A 17873-nucleotide genomic window follows, 5' to 3' on the forward strand; every position below is an offset into this window, starting at 1 on the left:
GAAATCCCATGAGAGGCAGCCTTGCAAGCTGAGTGCAATGGACAGTGAAATGACTCAAAATCATATTCTTGTTCATCAATATTTCCCCAAGAAATGGGAATGCATACCCAGTTGTGGATCATGCAGCTCCAGTATTTATATGATTCGTAATAATTATGTAATTAAGGATCGTGAGAAAAAAGGGGAAGTGGAAAGGAGGACCAGTACTCTAAAAGGCAGAAATAGACTTTAATAACATCCTCCTCATCTGATTGTTATCCAGCTTCCAACTTCCCACTCTCACAGAAGAAACGGGCTAACCGTGAAGCAGACGTTTGAAGGAGGGGAGGCGTACAGAGAGTCCTCTGCAAAGCAAAAGTCCACCATGCAGCTGGAAGGCTGGAGATACGTGTCACAGGGGGGGGTGTCTTGTGAAAAAACAAGTGGGCTGTGGCTGGAGGAGAGCGTTACAATTTTGGACGCCATCACCTAGAGAAGACTGGGATTTCCACGTCTCAGCAATCACTGCCTCCCCTAGACACTGCTTCGTTGTGTCCTATTCGGGACACCCCAGTTTAACCCGGAATGGTCCTCTCCAGTTGCGGCTGCACACAATGTAGGTAAGAGAGAAAGAGACAGACAGACAGACAAACGCCCCGCCGGGAGAAATCACGAGAGATTCCGCCCAGAGACAGATGACTCAACAGAAGGGAGAAAAGGCTGCAGGGCAAGGGAGGCGGGAGCTTGAAGGAGACCCCTCCCCTTCTCTCTCCCTTCTGGCCAATCCCCTCCCAGCGCGATTCCCTCAGGCGGAGAAGCGGGAAAAGCAGTCCCGAGAAGGGTGGGAGGAGCCTCTTTGCTTGAGGGGGAGGGAGAGAGAGAGAGAGAGAGAGACGGCTCTGAGGAAAGCGCCGCCATCGAGCGTCTTTGGGGCTCCTCAGGGACTGACCCGACTCCACCTTTTTCTCGGTCCTCTGGGCCCCTCTTCTCCTTTGGAGGCCCCTCTTCCACCTCCACAGTGTCCCCCTCAGGAGCCCCTTCCTAGCCCCCTCGAAGCTAGGAGGTCTGTCACGTCCAAACGCATTTAAGGCAGGTCGGATAAAAGCCCCAACCCAACAGGAGGAGCACAGTTGGGGGGCAGCCCCCCTCAATTCAGCAGCTTCTCTGATGGGAAACCTCCCATTTGACCCCTTGGGGTCACCCCATGGCTGAGGCAGAATGACTGGGAGGATCCCCAGATCCTGGCCCCTGATCCCCTTCAAAGCCTCAGCCTCCACTCACCCCCAAAGATCCTTCAAAATAATAATGGTAAGTCTTCATTTTCAAAGGCAAAGGGTCAAATTGCTGGCTGGAGGATAAGATATACTGAGTAGTCTCATTCAATTAACATATTATTTAATTCCACAGAATGGGAAGATAAATGTAGACTCTGCCCGGATCTCCCCACTCCTTGAAGTGCAAATACTTAAAGGCAAAAAGTATCTTCCAAGTCCTCTGGTGTAAAGGAAGAAGATGAAATTGGCCAAAGTACTATCAATGTTTCATGGATTATCTCTATAGATGTAAAATTACATAATTAGGAAGTTCTGCTCAAGTTCCATACATTTATAAGGAGATGATCTTCCTACATTTTATAAGCACTGGTTTCACCTCTGTTGCTGCCTTTATAGGTGGATCCTGCTTTGCAAATGCTTTTTTCATATTCTGTGGATTTATATGCATCGTTGTCTGTGCAGTGTGAAGCTGAATCAGATCTGAACTCATTTCACATTCTACCTCTTTCAAACATTTTATTCCAGTCTTCTACCCCTCCATGGAAATTTGCATATTCATCTCGTTTCTTCATTTAATTTTCTTCAATGCATATTAACTAGGAAACAGCACAACAGTTGTTCCCAATAATTTATTATATTAACCTTGCAACGCAAGAAATATAGTTAATAATTAGAATATATGGAGAAATTTTTTAAAAGCTATACTAAGATTAAAAAGCACAAATGCACAATCATGCTAATAAAAGGAGTTGTTCCTAATTTGCAATTGCATGGTCCCTTAAAACTTCAAATTAGATTGACCTTTCTGATCACCTTGATATCACAAAATAAAATAGTGGCATTAAAGTGACATTTTAAAACCTTAACAAATAGAAAATGTGGTTCTGGTTACTTTATGTGGAGAAATTAATAATTGAACAATTTAAATCAAGCTATTTAAGTCCCTCCTTAAAAAAAAGACATTGCTCATATGGTATACTGCAGCTAGATCAATAAAACCATTTTTAAAGTAAAGAGGCAATAGCTGCGATCATAAAATGACTGGCTCTATTTCTCCTTTCAGTTCGATTAATACAAGTTTGCACCAAACAAATACAAGACTAAACAGAAATGTACATATAAATATTTAGAAAAAAATTCACTTGTAAATGAAACCTATGCACATATATAAAAAAAGAATCAATAGCATGTTTAAAGGTCAGTAATTTAAATACAATTAGATCTATAATCCATGTACATATATTTTCCCCTGCTTTGCTTGCATTCATTATGTTGACATAATGAATGCAACAATTTACATATAAAGACCACACTTGGAATATTACATCCAGTGTTAGTCATCACAATATAAAAAACAGTGGAGACTCTAGAAAGAGTGCAGAGAAGAGCAAAAAGGATGATTAGGGCAGGAGTCCCCAGCCCCCGGTCCGTGAACCAGTACCGGTTTGTGGCATGCCAGCAACCAGTCCGCACAAACAAGCAAAGCTCCATCCATGGGATGCAGGCAGCACACAAAACCACGCACTCTCCAGTTTGTGAAAAACCTTTCTCCATGGAACTGGTCCCTGGTGCCCAAAAGGTTGGGGACCTCTGGATTAAGGGACTGGAGGCTAAAACATAAAGAATGGTTGCTGGAATTGCGTATGTCTAGTTTAATGGAAAGAAGGATTAGTGGGGACATGATAGCAGTGTTCCAATATCAAGGGACTGCTACAAAAAAGAACATAGAGCATAGAATAATAAGGGTTGGAAGTGACCTTGGAGGTCTAGTCAAGAATCCACCTGAAGGCAGGACAAGGAGCAATGAATGGAAACTAATCAATGAGAAAACCAACCTAGAACTAAGGAGAAATTTCCTGACAGAACAATTTAGCAGTGGAACAACTTGCCTCCACTGAAGGTTTTTAAAGAGACATTGAATAGCCATTTGTCTGAAATGGTATTTGGATTCCTGCTTGACCAGGGATAGAAGACCTTCAAGATCCCTTCCAATTCTGTTATTCTGTTACTCTGTTAATTTAATAATATATACTCATGAATTGGACCTCACTGTGGTAAAATGGTATTAAGAAATCTATCCTGAGAGTTCTTTCCAAAATCCATGCTTTTATTCAAATTCTCATGGTGGCCAATTTTCTAAAAAAAAAGATGGACTGTTCATCTCAGGTATCTTCCACAGGATTTTTACCAGAAACTTGAATTAGTCCCTTTATGGGAATTAACTTGATTTCTCCATGTGATGGTTTTCCCACACACTGTGCATGAGTTCCCCCCTCTGTAAGACTCCTGTTCACTTTCAAAGCATTTCTACCATTTTTTTCTTGTTGTGTATTCTTTTATGGGAATTTAGATGACTTTTCAACCGGAAGTACTTACCACACTCTGTGCAATGATACAGTTTCTCCCCTGTATGGATACTAATGTGTTTAGTAAGGGAACCTCTTGTAACAAAAGTTTTTCCACATTCATTGCATATATACGGCTTCAGCCCTGAATGGATCCTTCTATGACAAGTAAGGTGACTGTTGTGACTGAAACTCTTCCCACATTCCATACATTTATAGGGTTTTTCTCCTGTGTGGATCCTTTTATGGGAAGTAAGGGAATCACGGTGACTAAAGTTCTTTCCACACTCCAGGCATCTGTAGGGTTTCTCTCCCGTGTGAATCCTTCTATGTGAAGTAAGGTGGCCATACCAATTGAAGGTCTTACCACAGTCTGTACATTTGTAAGGTTTTTCCCCTGAATGGATCCTTTTGTGGTAAGCCAGAACACTGCTCTTGCTGAAGCTCTTCCCACACTCCACGCACTGGTAGGGTTTTTCTCCTGTATGGAGCCTTTTATGGTAATTAAAAGAACTGTTTATACTGAAGCTCTTTCCACATTCTGTACACTTAAAGGGTTTCTCTCCCGTGTGGATCCTTTTGTGGGAAGCAAGATCGCTGCGCCGGATGAAGCTCTTCCCACATTCTATGCATTTATAGGGTTTTTCTCCCATATGGATCCTTTTATGGTATCTAAGAGAACTGTTCATACCGAAGCTTTTTCCACACTCAACACACTTATAGGGTTTTTCTCCTGAATGGATCCTTTTGTGAGAAGTAAGGGAACTATTCATACTGAAGCTTTTTCCACAATCCGTACATTTGTAGGGTTTTTCCCCTGTGTGCATTCTTTTGTGGGAGGTCAGGTGATTGCTGTTGCTGAAGCTCTTTCCACACACTGTGCATTTAAAAGGTTTCTCTCCTGTGTGGACCCTTTTATGGGAAGTAAGCTGACTGCTATGGCTGAACTTCTTCCCACACTCTAAGCATTGATAGGGTTTCTCTCCCGTATGGACCCTTTGATGAGATGTAAGGGAACTTTTCATACTGAAGCTTTTCCCACAGTCTACACATTTGTAGGGTTTTTCTCCAGTGTGAATCCTTTGATGAGAAGTAAGGGAACTTTTCATACTGAAGCTTCTTCCACACTCCAGGCACTGAAAGGGTTTCTCTCCAGTATGAACCCTTGTATGAGAAGTAAGAGAACTGTTCATACTGAAGCTTTTTCCGCACTCCAAGCATTGATAGGGTTTTTCTCCGGTATGGATCCTTTTATGAGAAGTAAGGGAACTGTTCATACTGAAGCTCTTCCCACACTGCAGGCATTGATAGGGTTTCTCTCCCGTGTGAATCCTTTTGTGAGAAGTCAGGTGGCCATGCCAATTAAATGTCTTTCCACAGTCTATGCATTTATAGGGTTTTTCCCCTGTATGGATCCTTTGATGAGAAGTCAGATGATCTCTGTTCCCAAAGCTTTTCCCACACTCCAGACATTTATAAGGTTTCTCTCCTGTATGAACCCGTTTATGAGAAGTAAGAGAACTTTTTATGCTGAAGCTTTTCCCACAGTCTATGCATTTATAAGGTTTCTCTCCAGTGTGGACCCTTCTGTGGATGGTTATGTAACTGCTGCTGCTGAAGCTTTTTCCACACTCCAGGCATTTATAAGGTTTTTCTCCTGTATGGATCCTTTTTTGGGAGGTAAGGGAATTAATTGAACTGCAACTGTTTTTCTCATCCTCACATTTATAGGGATTCTGCTGCATATAGATCATTTTATGGGGAATAATGTTACAACTTTTATTGTTGGAGCTCTTTTTCATTTCAAAGTCATTACCAAACATGGATTTTCCTTTGCATATTTCCCCACTCTCTTGTGTGTTGCACATACTGCTTTCCTTGCAAATACACTTGGTCAGAAAGTGATCAATTTTCGCACACTGAAGAGTGAGTATTTCATTGCCACTGTATGTTTGGCTTTTTTCACGTTCCTTCATTCCCCACTTATCTGCCAATGTCTCTTCTGGTATTTCAATTTTTATTATTTGCAATGGCACCAGATTTGTCTCTTGGCAATGCTCATACTTCTGCACATTGACTGCTTTGGGGGGGTGGGGGAAGGGAGAAAGGAAATCAGAAATGTCAGATGTCTGATAACAGAATATACATATCATTGTAAAATAATTGTATGAAAAAATATGGTGATAAGGATACGTGAAATAAGCAAAAACATCTGTATAGATCTCCCAAGGTGTAAATAAGCTGTCTAATGATTCCTCACTCTGACTTAATTTTCCTCCAGAGCAGAGTTCCCCAACCTTTCTGGGTTGGCAGCCCAGGGGGGAAAGAGGGGATGGTTTAGTGGGAGGCGCAGGTTCGTGTGCACCCACATGCATGCGCATGAGCACCATTGCTCACATGATAAGTGGGGCCAAGAGCACCCGTCATGCTCGCTTGAGGTGCCAAGTGCTCACGCAAGTGAAGCCCTGAGCGCTTGCACTAGTGGGGCTGCGAGTACTTGCGACGCTTGTGCAAGTGAAGTCCCAAGTGCCCACGACGCTCGCACGAGTGGGGCCTCAAAGCGCCCACGACAGTCACACAAGTGGGGCTGCAAGTGCCTGTGATGCTCACGCAAGTGAGGCCCCACACACCTGTGACACTCACACAAGTGGAGCTGTGCACATGCACACTCATGTGCCAGCCACATCACCCAGTTGCAAATAGGCCGACCCCCGATCCAGAGGAAACCTTACCTAGAGAGGCTACGATCTTACATGTCTCCAACATGACCTCTTGGTGCAAGGCTTTCTGTCTGGAATCCAGGAGCAACCATTCTTCACTGGTGAAATGGACATCCACCTCTTCAAAGGACACAAGACCCTGAACAAGGAAGAATTCCAGTAAGAAAACTTAGGAAGAATCTGCAAGATTTCCTTTAATCTGCAAATCCTAAAAACACAGTGCTATAATGCTTATTTGGACATTTCCCTGGTTGGGCTCCAGATGTTATGTGATAACACCATTCCCTGATCTCTTTTGTGTGTGTGTGTGTGTTATACAATACATCCTTTCTATCTATGTGGAAGTTTTTATTTATTTATTTAAACAATTTATATGGCTACCCAACTCACACAAAGATGACTCCAGGTGACCTACATTAAAAATCCACAACGTAAACAGCCCATAAAGGGGAACCACTAACCCCTTTATCTCTTTCCTAGACAAAAAGCTGGAAAGAGGCCACGCTGAAAGCACTTCTGTAATACATTGCAAACTGGCACCAATGGAACTTCTTAAAAGCCAAGCTGGAGCCAGTCTTTGTTCTTTTGGGGAATCTCCTTAAAGCCCTCGAAGAAAAAGCTAATCCTGAAAAGAAGGAAAATCTCTCAGTGGAGATCTTTTATGCCACTGCATTTTTGCAAATTAGGTTGGCAACCTCCTTATTAGCCCTCCAAAATGATCCAGGATGGCACTATCCTATTGTTTTTCTTGTTTTAAAGTGTGAACTACCATTTTTTAAGTCCAGCAACATATAAACTAAAGAATTCAATATATTTCCAAAACAGTCAAGAGAGACAGGCAAAGTGTGACTGATTCCTAATTTGAACCCTAATTTCCCTATCCCACATTGCTCAGGAACAGCGGTATCACACGCTGAGACCTCAAATGACCCCAATGCAGTCTCCAACTGCTCCCCTATATTGGAACCATATTTCCTGCTCCCCTATATTTCCTTCCTACCTGAGCTGGAAGTCCAGCCATTCTTTCAGCTCCACCAGTACAAGGAGAGGAACCGATAAACAATGGTAACTCCATTTTGTTACCTGGGAAGAAGAGAGACATGATGGAAGCAGAAGATAGCTGAGGCAGGACCTTATATTAGGCGGAATCTGAAGTTCCCGTGTGAATCATTAATCTAATTTCCCATTGTTCAAACCCCACCCAAAGGCCCTAGCCTAGTCCATTAGGAGCCAATCCGCTGGCGTGAAGGTGTTATGAGACATCTGAGATGAGAAGGTGATAACAAGTTGTCTTCTTGGTACTGCAACCTTGGTAACAGGCTGGAACTGGCCAGAGAGGAGTCAATCCAAATGGCTCATTTCCCCCCCCCCACTCCCTATTTCTCATACAGATACATCAAAGTGAAAGCAACAAATTCTTCAATCCCTAAGTAACAGTCCCCCTCCCCTTGGCATATCAGCGTTCTGACAGGGACCTGACGGATAATTTTCTAGCATGAAGGCATCACTTAAGACTTCTTCTGTTCTACAGGGGAAACTTACCTTTTGGTTTTGGTGGCCTTTCCTGGGCTCCATCTTGAAAGGCAAGAATATAAGAAGAGAGGACCACAGCCCCACACATACTGGGAAATAACCCCACTTGTTTCTCTCTCTTTTGGGCAGGAAGGAGACAAGGAAGTATACTCTTGGCAACCAAAGCATTCACTCAAACACCATTTATCATCTCCCCATTGCCTGCAGACTGAAACCATTCTGTTCTGGCACCCGAAAGGAAGATAACCATTCTGGAAACCATCCCACTGAAATTCTGGCATCCCGGAAACACGCCTGCAAGGACAGATGGTTTTGGAGACGATCTGTGTCAGAATTTATTTAAAATTATCCGTCAAGAGAGGCCACAGACAGATTGCTCCAATCCCCACCAATGAGAACAAAGAGAATGCACTCCAGGGTGATTCCCAGAAGAGTCCCAGTCTTCTGCAAAGGGGCAACTGTGGAAAAGTGGCACATGGACTGAAGAGAGAAAATCCAAGGATTAGGATATGAAAAGATACAGAGAATTAAGAATAACCAGAATCTCTCTGAAAAATCTCCAACTACGTGGAAGGATCCTCCCTTACCTAGTGAGGCATTCTGATGTTGACATTCCTCCTTGGAGATCCCTCTGAAACAGGATTCCTGAGAGGGATTTGTGGGATCCATCCAGTTACACCCCTCTGCCAGGAAGGATCTCAGAACCTGAAATAAAAGCAAAGGAGTTAAGAGAACAGGAGATAAGAATAACTGGATTTTCATTCCATGTCCACAAAGTTGCAAGAGTTCTTTGTCCATCAGTGGGGATGGAAGAAGCCAATGGAAGAATTGCTCCATATATACTCTTTGGAAGAACACAGGAACAATTTCTCTAATGTGATTCTCTTAACATCATGTGTCATTAATCCCTCAAACTCTCTTAGGGAGACATTTAGGAATTCAGACATATTAAGATCCCTCAACATTTCCCAAGAGAATATAGGTATAGGTGGTACGATATAGGTATAGGAGGTGTATAGGTGGTGCCTGGCTCAACAGTAGGAACTGTGAGAGGAATCCTGGGATTCCTAGTGGACAACCACTTAAATATGAGCCAGCAGTGTGCTGCCACTGACAAAACAGCCAACGCAGTTCTAGGCTGCGTTAAGAAGGATAGAATCGAGATCACACGAAGTGTTAATACCACTTTACAATGCCTTGGTAAGGTCACACTTGGAATACTGCATCCAGTTTTGGTCACCACAAGGTAAAAAAAGATGTTAAGACTCTAGAAAGAGTGCAGAGAAGAGCAACAAAGATGATCAGGGGACTGGAGGCTAAACCATATAAGGAATGGTTGCAGGAACTGGGTATGTCTTGTCTAATGAAAAGGAGGACTAGGGGAGACATGATGGCAGTGTTCCAATATTTGAGAAGCTGCCACAAAGAAGAGGGAGTCAACCTATTTTCCTAAGCAACAGAAGGTAGGTCAAGAAGCAACAGTTGGAAATAATCAAGGAGAGAAGCAACCTAGAACTAAGGAGACAGAATAATTAATCAGTGGGACAACTTCCCTTCATAGGTTGTGAATGCTCCGACATTGGAAGTTTTTAAGAAGGGACTGGACAACCATTTATCTGAAATGGTATAAGGTATCCTGCCTGAGCAGGGGGTTGGACTAGATGACCTCCAAGGTCCCTTCCAACTCTTATTCTATTTTATTTTAGAAATGTCTCTCACCTGGTGTCCTCCGTGCTCCTTCTCTGCTTGGGTCAGCAGGAAGCCTTCAGCCAGGGCCACCGCCTGGCAGCTGGTTTCCGGCTGGCATTCTTGCACCCAGCGCTGCATCTCCCTGGGCAGGACGGCCAGAAACTGCTCCAAGATCACCTGGTCCAACATCTGAGCCTTGGTGTGCTTATTGGGCTGCAACCACCCACAGCAAAGGTGGTAAAGGCGGCTGCAAAGCCCTCGTGGCCCCTCAGCTTCCTGAAAGGGGCTGTTCCTGAAGCGCCAATGCTGGATCTCAGAACTGAGGGCTTCCTCCTCTGGGATCTTCTGCCCGGGTCCTGCCCAGATCTCCACACTGCTTCCAAGCTGAGCAGCAGCAGGGCCTTTTCCTACTCTCTTCCAAGCTGGCTGGCTTGCATCCATTTCCAGTCTCTTCTCTGACAGGGATCCAGACAGGCCCTGTGGATCACCTGAGTCTGGAAAGGACTTTTCAGTCCTGGGATGTGAGGGAGTTGCACCGAGAAGCCTGGAGATTTTCAAGCTATTCAGCTCTCTCGAGAGGCCTCCAGCTTTTACATCTGAGGTAAAAAAGGAAAAGAAACTTTTAAGAATTACACAGGCTGTTCTCATTCGGAAACTGTGATGGTTTAATCCAGGGGTAGGTAACCTTGGCTCTTTTATGACTTGTGGACTTCAATGACCAGAATTCCTGAACCAGCCATGCTGACTCAGGAATTCTGGGAGTTGCCTACCCCTGGTTTAATCAAAACAAGAGCAAAGGGACATTTTGGAGGTAGGTGTCAAACCAGAGGTTTCGGGCCCATTTTAAGACCTTTGGGATCCATAGAGATTCTCAGTGACAGTTATCCCAAAGGTGCTTTGTCCAGAAGCAACTGGACTTCCTTGCTTTTCTCTCGACGACCTTTCGCTTCTCATCCAAGAAGCTTCTTCAAGCTCTGACTGGATCCTTCTATTCCCTGCCATCCAGTTAGAGCTGAAGAAGCTTCTTGGATGAGAAGCGAAAGGTCTTCAAAGCAAAAAAAGAAAAAGAAAGTCCAGTTGCCTTGGGAAAAAGCACATTTGTAAGCTCTGCTCCTCTCTCTGTCTCAATCCCTCCTCGCCTCAGAAACCCACCATTATTTGAGAGGGAGGGTCTTCTGCAGAAGTGCAGCTGAGCCTCATTGACAGCAGGAAAAACATTGAGGGTCTTCAGATCCAGCAGAAATGACATCCGAGGCTCAGAACTGGGAGATTTCCAATGCCCCCACCCCGGATTTTTTTATGCTAGCAACGCTGCGAAGCAAACCTGGTCTATGCATAATGTGAGCATTCCAGTGGGCTTTCCCCACCACCACCCTCAAACTCTTTCTCCCCGACCCCCAATGTCGGATCCCTTGCATGCACAGCCAGGAGCAGGATTGGGGGGGGGGTCCTCCCCTACCCTCCGAGATTCGCAGTCCAGCAAAGCCCCTCCATCCCTCTATCTCTCCACCATCTGGTTTAATGGGAGAGAGACGGACTTTCCCCGCCTGCGAGAACCGGCCGGAGAGGCTCCGTCTCCGGGTGGAAGAGGGCTGTTCCTCCCGGAAGAGGCTCTGGGTCGACGGACCCTCTCCCGCCCGAGCCCCGCGAAGCCCCAGCGCCCTGCTCGCAACCGGTCCACCCAAGCCAGGAAGAGCATGCGCAGTGGCGCTCAGCGAATCAACAGTGAGCGCCCCCTGGTGGCTCCTGGAAGATCGTGTGGGGGGACCTTAATGGACAGGCTATCCAGCCCAACCCCTGCTCCGGGCCGGACAAGGTGTTAGATGACCCTCCCGCTTTTTATGTTTTGTTTTTTGTTTTGCAGACAGTGACATCTCTGATGGCATTCATGCTGGTGGGAAGTCATTGCGGAACGCGGAGGCATTGCACAAAGAATGGAATGGAATTAGAATAGAATGGAACGGAACAGAATAGAATAGAATAGAATATGGGATGGAATTGAATGGAATAGAGAATGGAATGGATTAGAATAGGGAATGGAATGGAATATTACGGAATGTTATGGAACTGAATAGAACAGAACAGAAAGTAATGGAACGGAAGATAGAGTAGAGTAGAATGTCTAATAGAGTAGAGTAGAGTAGAGTAGAGTAGAGTAGAGTAGAGTAGAGTAGAGTAGAATAGAATAGAATAGAATAGAATAGAATAGAATAGAATAGAATAGAATAGAATAGAATAACTTTAAATGTATACTAATGGACATACATTAACAAGAAATTTCATTGCATACAGCTCTCAAAGGGTCACCAAGTCCAATATATGCTACATAAATATGACATAAATAAATTAATTAATTAATACAGAATTATGCATATACCCACATATATTTTATGACACAGAGAAACAATAGTCTAGTTTGGGTTATGTATACATGTGCATGGCGAGAAAAACAAATCTTGCGAGTTTACCAGATGGATGGCATAGGGAACAAAGCTATTACAGAATCAGGTAGTCCTCCTCCCCTCCCAGAGGGGAGCAACAGATACAGATCGCAGTGTGTGTGGTGGTGGGGGTCTCTAACATTGCTTTGAGCTCTAAGCATATAGCGCTTATACTGTAAGCAGTGCCCTGAATGACGTAAAGCGAGATTCCTATAATCTTCTCAGCTGTTGGATAACACAGGTAGCCCTCGACTTACAACAGTGCATTTACTGACCATTTGAAGTTACAACGACACTGAAAAAAGTGATTCATGAACATTTTTCACACTTTCAACTGTTGCAGCATCCCCCTTGGTCACGTAATCAAAATTCAGATGCCTGACATCTGACTCACATTTATAATGGTATTGCAGTGTCCCAGGGGTCATGTGATCCCCTTTTGCGACCTTCTGACAAGCAAAATCAATGGGGAAAGCCAGATTCACTTAACAACCATGTTACTCATTTAACAACTGCAGTGATTCAGCTTCACAAATGTGTCAAGAAAAGTCGTAAAACAGGGCAGAACTCACTTAACAAATGTCTCACTTAGCCACATAAATGTTGGGCTCAATTGCGGTCATAAGTTAAGAACTACCTGTACTAGATGTTCATGCTTTGTTCTTCACAGGAGGGCGGGTCTTCAGAGGCCATCTAGTCTGGAGTTCCTCAACTTTTCCAGCTTTGCAGACTGGCAGCAGGGGGCGGGGGGGGGAGAAGGAGAGGGGAAGGTTCTGCCCAAGCAGTGAGCATGCGCGCCCGCCTCTTCTGCAGCCCAGTTCCAAAGGGCACAAGGCCCGGTAGTGGGACGCGGATCTGGGGTTGGGGACCCCTGATCTAGTCCAACCTCTGCTCACTAAGTGAGTGTGCTGGGGCATTTGCCTGATGTCCCCCCATCTGTTTGAAGTCTCACAGTCTGGTTTGGAAGCATCACTGCTTCAGACAGGAAGGCAGTGCAGAGAGTGGTGAGGATAGCCGAAAAGATAATTGGAAGTTCCCTCCCTCCCATCCAGGACATAGCACATAAGCGTTGCTTGAGCAGGGTCCATAAGATTATCTGGGACACTACACATCCTCTTCATGACCTGTTTTCCTTGTTACCTTCTGGGAGCAGGCTTCATGGTATCCACAGCAGAACATCCAGATTCAGCCATAGTTTCATTCCAAACAGCATTAACCTTGTGAACTCTCAGGCTTCCTCCTTCCATGATATATTCAAGATGGACAGTATTTAATATTTATTTGTTATGTATATGTAGGGTTGTGGGTCTATACATATGTGTATATATGAGAGCGGGCAACCAAATTTCATTTTTGATGTGTGCCATTGTGCCCACAGTAAAAAATGACAATAAAGGTTATCTTATCTATCTCCTTCAAAAGACCTCTGTGCTTCAAGTGGTGGGCTGTTCCCTTGGCCAAAGTCTTGTTTGGTCAGAAAATTCCTCCCGACCACTAGTCTGAAGCTGCTTCCTTAGATTTTTTTTACCTTCTGGTCTTTGTCCTGCAGAGATAATTGAGTCCCTCTTGGTCCATGGACATTTTCTCTGTCCCCTTCACCTGCCAAGTGGCATCTAGGAGCGCAGAGAGATCGGACCTCTACCAAGAGATGTTACACAGACGCCACCGGGACATCACAAGCCTTGTTGTGTCCTTGCGCAATTGTATAAACTCCGTTATGTCATCCACTGCAACAGTGGTATAAAGGAACTCACAGACCACTCCGTGCGCAGGGCTGGCCCAGGGGAGAAAACACAAATTTTGCACCCTCTTTGCCCAGAAATTCCAAACAGGATTCTAAAATGTATTTGACATTATACCTTTTTTTTACATGTATATGGAACTGCATCTACATGGAAGGAAGTGTGTAGTGGGGTGCCCCAGGGCTCTGTTCTGGGCCCAGTGCTCTTCAACATCTTCATCAACGATTTGGATGAGGGGATAGATGGGGAACTCATCAAGTTTGCAGATGACACCAAGCTGGCAGGAATAGCCAATACTCCAGAAGATAGGCTTAAGATACAGGAGGATCTGGACAGACTCGAACACTGGGCACTATCTAACAAAATGAAATTCAATGGTGAAAAAAATAAGGCTCTACATTTAGGCAGGAAAAATCAAATGCACAGGTATAGTATAGGTGGTACCTTGCTCGATAGTAGTAACTGTGAGAGAGATCTCGGAGTCCTAGTGGACAATCACTTAAATATGAGCCAGCAGTGTGCTGCAGCTGCCAAAAAAGCCAACACAGTGCTAGGCTGCATTAACAGAGGGATAGAATTAAGATCACGTGAAGTACTAATACCACTTTACAATGCCTTGGTAAGGCCACACCTAGAATACTACATCCAGTTTTGGTCACCACGATGTAAAAAAGACGTTGAGACTCTAGAAAGAGTACAGAGAAGAGCAACAAAGATGATTGGGGGACTGGAGGCTAAAACATATAGGGAACGGTTGCTGGAATTGGGTATGTGTAGTTTAATGAAGAGAAGGGTGAGGGGTGACATGATAGCAGTGTTCCAATATCTCAGGGGCTGCCCCAAAGAAGAGGGAGTCAAGCTACGTATTCTCCAAAGCACCTGAAAGCAGGACAAGAAGCAATGGATGGAAACTAGTCAAGGAGAGAAGCAACCTAGAACTAAGGGGAAACTTCCTGACAGTTAGAACAACTAACCAGTGGAACAACCTGCCTCCAGAAGTGGTGAATGCTCCAACACTGGAAGTTTTAAAGAAGAGACTGGACAGCCATTTGTCTGAAATGTTATAGGGTTTCGTGCCTTAGCAGGGGGTTGGACTAGATGACCTCCAAGGTCCCTTCCAACTTCTTCTTCTTCTTCTTCTTCTTCTTCTTCTTCTTATTATTATTATTATTATTATTATTATTATTATTATTATTATTATTATTATTATTATTATTAAAGTTCAGTTGTGTAGTATTTGCATTATAGTCAATGCCTATTTCTGCAGTGCAGTGATTAAATGGTGGAGGAGGAACAGGGAGATCCAGATTAGTCCACTCTTATGACACAAAATTGTCTCCTCTCTTCAAGTCTTCACCTCAGAGAAGAATAAGAATTTTGTGATAAGTCTTTGTTGAGGAAGTTAAAAAAACATACAATCCAAGGAAAAATTGCATCTGGAAATAGAATCATAGAGCGAGAAGGGACCTCAAAGATCCTTTAATTCAACCTGAAGGCAAGACACATTATACCATCCTGGTCAAATGATTGTCCAATCTATTTTTGAAAACCTTCAGCGATGAAGCAGCCACAACTCCAGGAGGCTATTTAACTGATTATTTCTTCTCACTGTCAGAAATAGATTTTGTCCAGGACAATCTCTTTCTAACTGGGTTCTTTTCCAGCGATGCCCCACTACCGCTAAGCCTTATCCTGGAGCTCATTGTCCTCTTTTGCAGAGCGCAATTCTGCTTTTTGGTGTTCCAGAAACATCTCTTTCTTCCACCCTCAGCCTGGACAGAGGGGAGCCCCAACCCAGAACAGGAATTCAGCTTTTTCTCTTTTGGGAGACCACCAAGAAATCCTATGTCCACAAGGGGAAGCTGCCAAAGGCTTTCCAGGATCTGAGGGGAAACACACGGATCCCTTTGTCAAGATCCAGGAAGTCCCCAGCCCAGAGGATCACTTCTGTTCATGCTTTTCTGGCTCTTGAGGTCTCAAGCCCAGATGTTCCCTCGCCTCGAGAGGTGTGTGTGTGTGAGAGAGAGTCAGTCAGTCAGTCTTTCCTCAGGGCGAAGTCTCTCTCTCTCTGTTTGTGTGCGCGCGCGTCTGTCAGTCTCCTCAGGGAGAATTGTGCGTGCGCGCGCGTGTGTGTCAGTCAGTTTTTTCTCCGGGAAGTGTGTGACTGTGTGTGTGTGAGAGAGAGAGAGAGAGAGAGAGTGTGTGTGTGTGCCCGCGCACGTGTCTGTCAGCCAGTCTTTCTTCAGCGAGAATTGTGTTTGTGCGTCCGTGGGCATGTGTGTCAGTCCGTCTTTCCTCAGGGAGAAGGAGATTCCCGTCCAGCACAGAAGCAGCTGAGGAGACCCAGCAACTCCCCTCACAAGCCTGACAGGTGCTTCTCTCCTGCCATTGGCTCTCGCCAGGCTTACGTGACCCGAAGTGACACCCCCCCACACACACACACACATACACCCTCAGCCCCACCTTGCCAAAACGAATGCCAGGCGCCCAGAGCCGGACGGGGCCAAGGTGGGGGGGACAGCCTCGCATGCTCTGAGGATGACTGGCCTCTCTAGGACTCCGAGCTCGCTTGCTGTAACCCCTTCATATCCGCAGGCGGCAAAGAAACCGCAGGGACTAAAGGAGCCGGAGGGGTGCAAAGCCACTTCGTGGGAAGGAAGCAAAGGGGAGGGGTACGTGCAAAGTCGGTCATCCCAGTCCTGGGAGGATGAGGAGAGTCCGGGGGTCCCTTTTGCATGCACGTGTCAGATGGGGGGGGGGAACGAACAAACACACAAACACACTCTAACCGTCCTTGCCGGGAGCTTTTAAAACTATCCTGGGAATCCCAAAGGTGCTTTTTTCCACGAGGCAACTGGACTTTCTTGTTTTCCTTTGAAGACGTTTCGCTTCTCCTCCAAGAAGCTTCTTCAACTCTGACCGGATGGTGGGGAATGGAAGGATTAGTCAGAGCTGAAGAAGCTCCTTGGAGGAGAAGCGAAACGTCTTCAAAGAAAAGTAAGAAAGTCCAGTTGCCTCCTGAAAAGAGCATCTTTGGGACAACCAGGACCTGGAGGACGGAGAATCTCCATAGACCTTTCCTGGGAAAAGCCTCGGGGAAGGGAGAAGGAGGTTTTTTGCATTGCAAATTCAAGCAGTTTATTTATTTATTTATTCCTCCTTTTGCTACCCTGTAAGCAATTCAAGGCGGCGAACTTCAGAACAACCGTCCTGTGAGGTTGTGCTGATCTTGTTAAAATGATTTTTTTGCATTAGAATAGAATAGAATAGAATAGAATAGAATAGAATAGAATAGAATAGAATAGAATAGAATAGAATAGAATAGAATAGAATAGAATAGAATAGAATAGAATAGAATAGAATAGTTGGAATGGACCTTGGAGGACTTCTAGTCCAACCCCCTGCTATTAATGCCAGGCCTCTAATTGCCGCAGTTTCAGCTAGAAGAAACCGGTGACCAGTCGGTCGGGAAAGTGGGGGGTGGGTGGGTGGGTGGGAGACAATCATTGCTGGGATCTGCTTTGGGTCCCGGGTGGATCCCGCAAAGCTGAGGAGAAGGCAATCGGAGAGGGACCCATAGAGGGCGCCCGCCTCAACGTCGAGCGGCTGAGCGCCACTGCGCACGCTCCGCCACGTCTGCCCAGCTGGGGAGGAGCGGCTGTGAGCTGTGTCCTAGGAATCTGGGGAGGGGGAGCGGGCAGGAAGGGGTCCCCCAACCCCGAGTCTCCCCGGGGAAGGAAATAGCTGGGGGAAGGCTAAAGGAGCCACCTGCTTACATGTGGATAAACCAGGTTTGCTTCTCAGCATTTCCATGCAAAAAAAGAATTTAGGAAAGGGGGGGGGCTTCCCTGCCTGGTGCTCCTCCACCCTCTGCAAATGGACCCCTTTCAAGCTTTTGGGGGAGGGATTGAAAAGACCCCCAGGAGTTTTTCTCAGTGGAGAAGACCCTCCACAAAATGGGGAGGGGGTGGCTGTATGTCAAGAGTTTGATGGGAAGGAGGGAGACACCTTCCACTGAGACTGATACAATAGGATTTTGCCCCTCTCCAAACTGTCCTGAATTTGATGAAACCGTCAGGTTTCCGAATGAGAACAGTCTGTGTAATTCCTGAAATTTATTTTCTACCTCAGATGTGAAAACTGGAGACCT

General features: G+C 45.2%; 2 protein-coding genes across 2 annotated transcripts; both read right to left on the reverse strand.

Annotated features, from left to right (window-relative positions):
* Window positions 1-1592: 1592 nt before the first annotated feature.
* LOC308664647 (uncharacterized protein) lies at window positions 1593-7448 on the reverse strand. Its single transcript, XM_081322081.1, has 3 exons — window positions 7319-7448; window positions 6331-6457; window positions 1593-5678 (listed from the first exon to the last, which is right to left on the reverse strand). Exons 1-3 carry the CDS (start codon window positions 7418-7420, stop codon window positions 3550-3552), a joined length of 2358 nt encoding a protein of 785 aa, XP_081178207.1. The 5' UTR covers window positions 7421-7448; the 3' UTR covers window positions 1593-3549.
* A 748-nt stretch (window positions 7449-8196) lies between these two features.
* LOC308663071 (uncharacterized protein) lies at window positions 8197-10999 on the reverse strand (the record flags this gene model as incomplete). Its single annotated transcript, XM_081319216.1, has 4 exons — window positions 10693-10999; window positions 9571-10136; window positions 8439-8556; window positions 8197-8309 (listed from the first exon to the last, which is right to left on the reverse strand). The coding sequence occupies exons 1-4, from the start codon at window positions 10787-10789 to the stop codon at window positions 8197-8199; spliced, it is 894 nt and encodes a 297-aa protein (XP_081175342.1). The 5' UTR covers window positions 10790-10999.
* Window positions 11000-17873: the final 6874 nt, after the last annotated feature.

Source organism: Vipera berus (genome assembly GCF_964194415.1).
Source record: "Vipera berus genome assembly, chromosome: 2".
Classification (NCBI taxonomy): domain Eukaryota; kingdom Metazoa; phylum Chordata; class Lepidosauria; order Squamata; family Viperidae; genus Vipera; species Vipera berus.

What these genes read in the sequence shown, in the direction of transcription:
- LOC308664647 (XM_081322081.1), bottom strand. Translation starts at nt 7,420, where the DNA reads ATGTCTCTCTTCTTCCCAGGTAACAAAATGGAGTTACCATTGTTTATC. An exon ending in TGGCTGGACTTCCAGCTCAG is followed by an intron (nt 6,458 to 7,318) that starts GTAGGAAGGAAA and finishes TTCCTTGTTCAG; the next exon opens with GGTCTTGTGTCCTTTGAAGA. An exon ending in TAAGATCGTAGCCTCTCTAG is followed by an intron (nt 5,679 to 6,330) that starts GTAAGGTTTCCT and finishes ACCCCCCCAAAG; the next exon opens with CAGTCAATGTGCAGAAGTAT.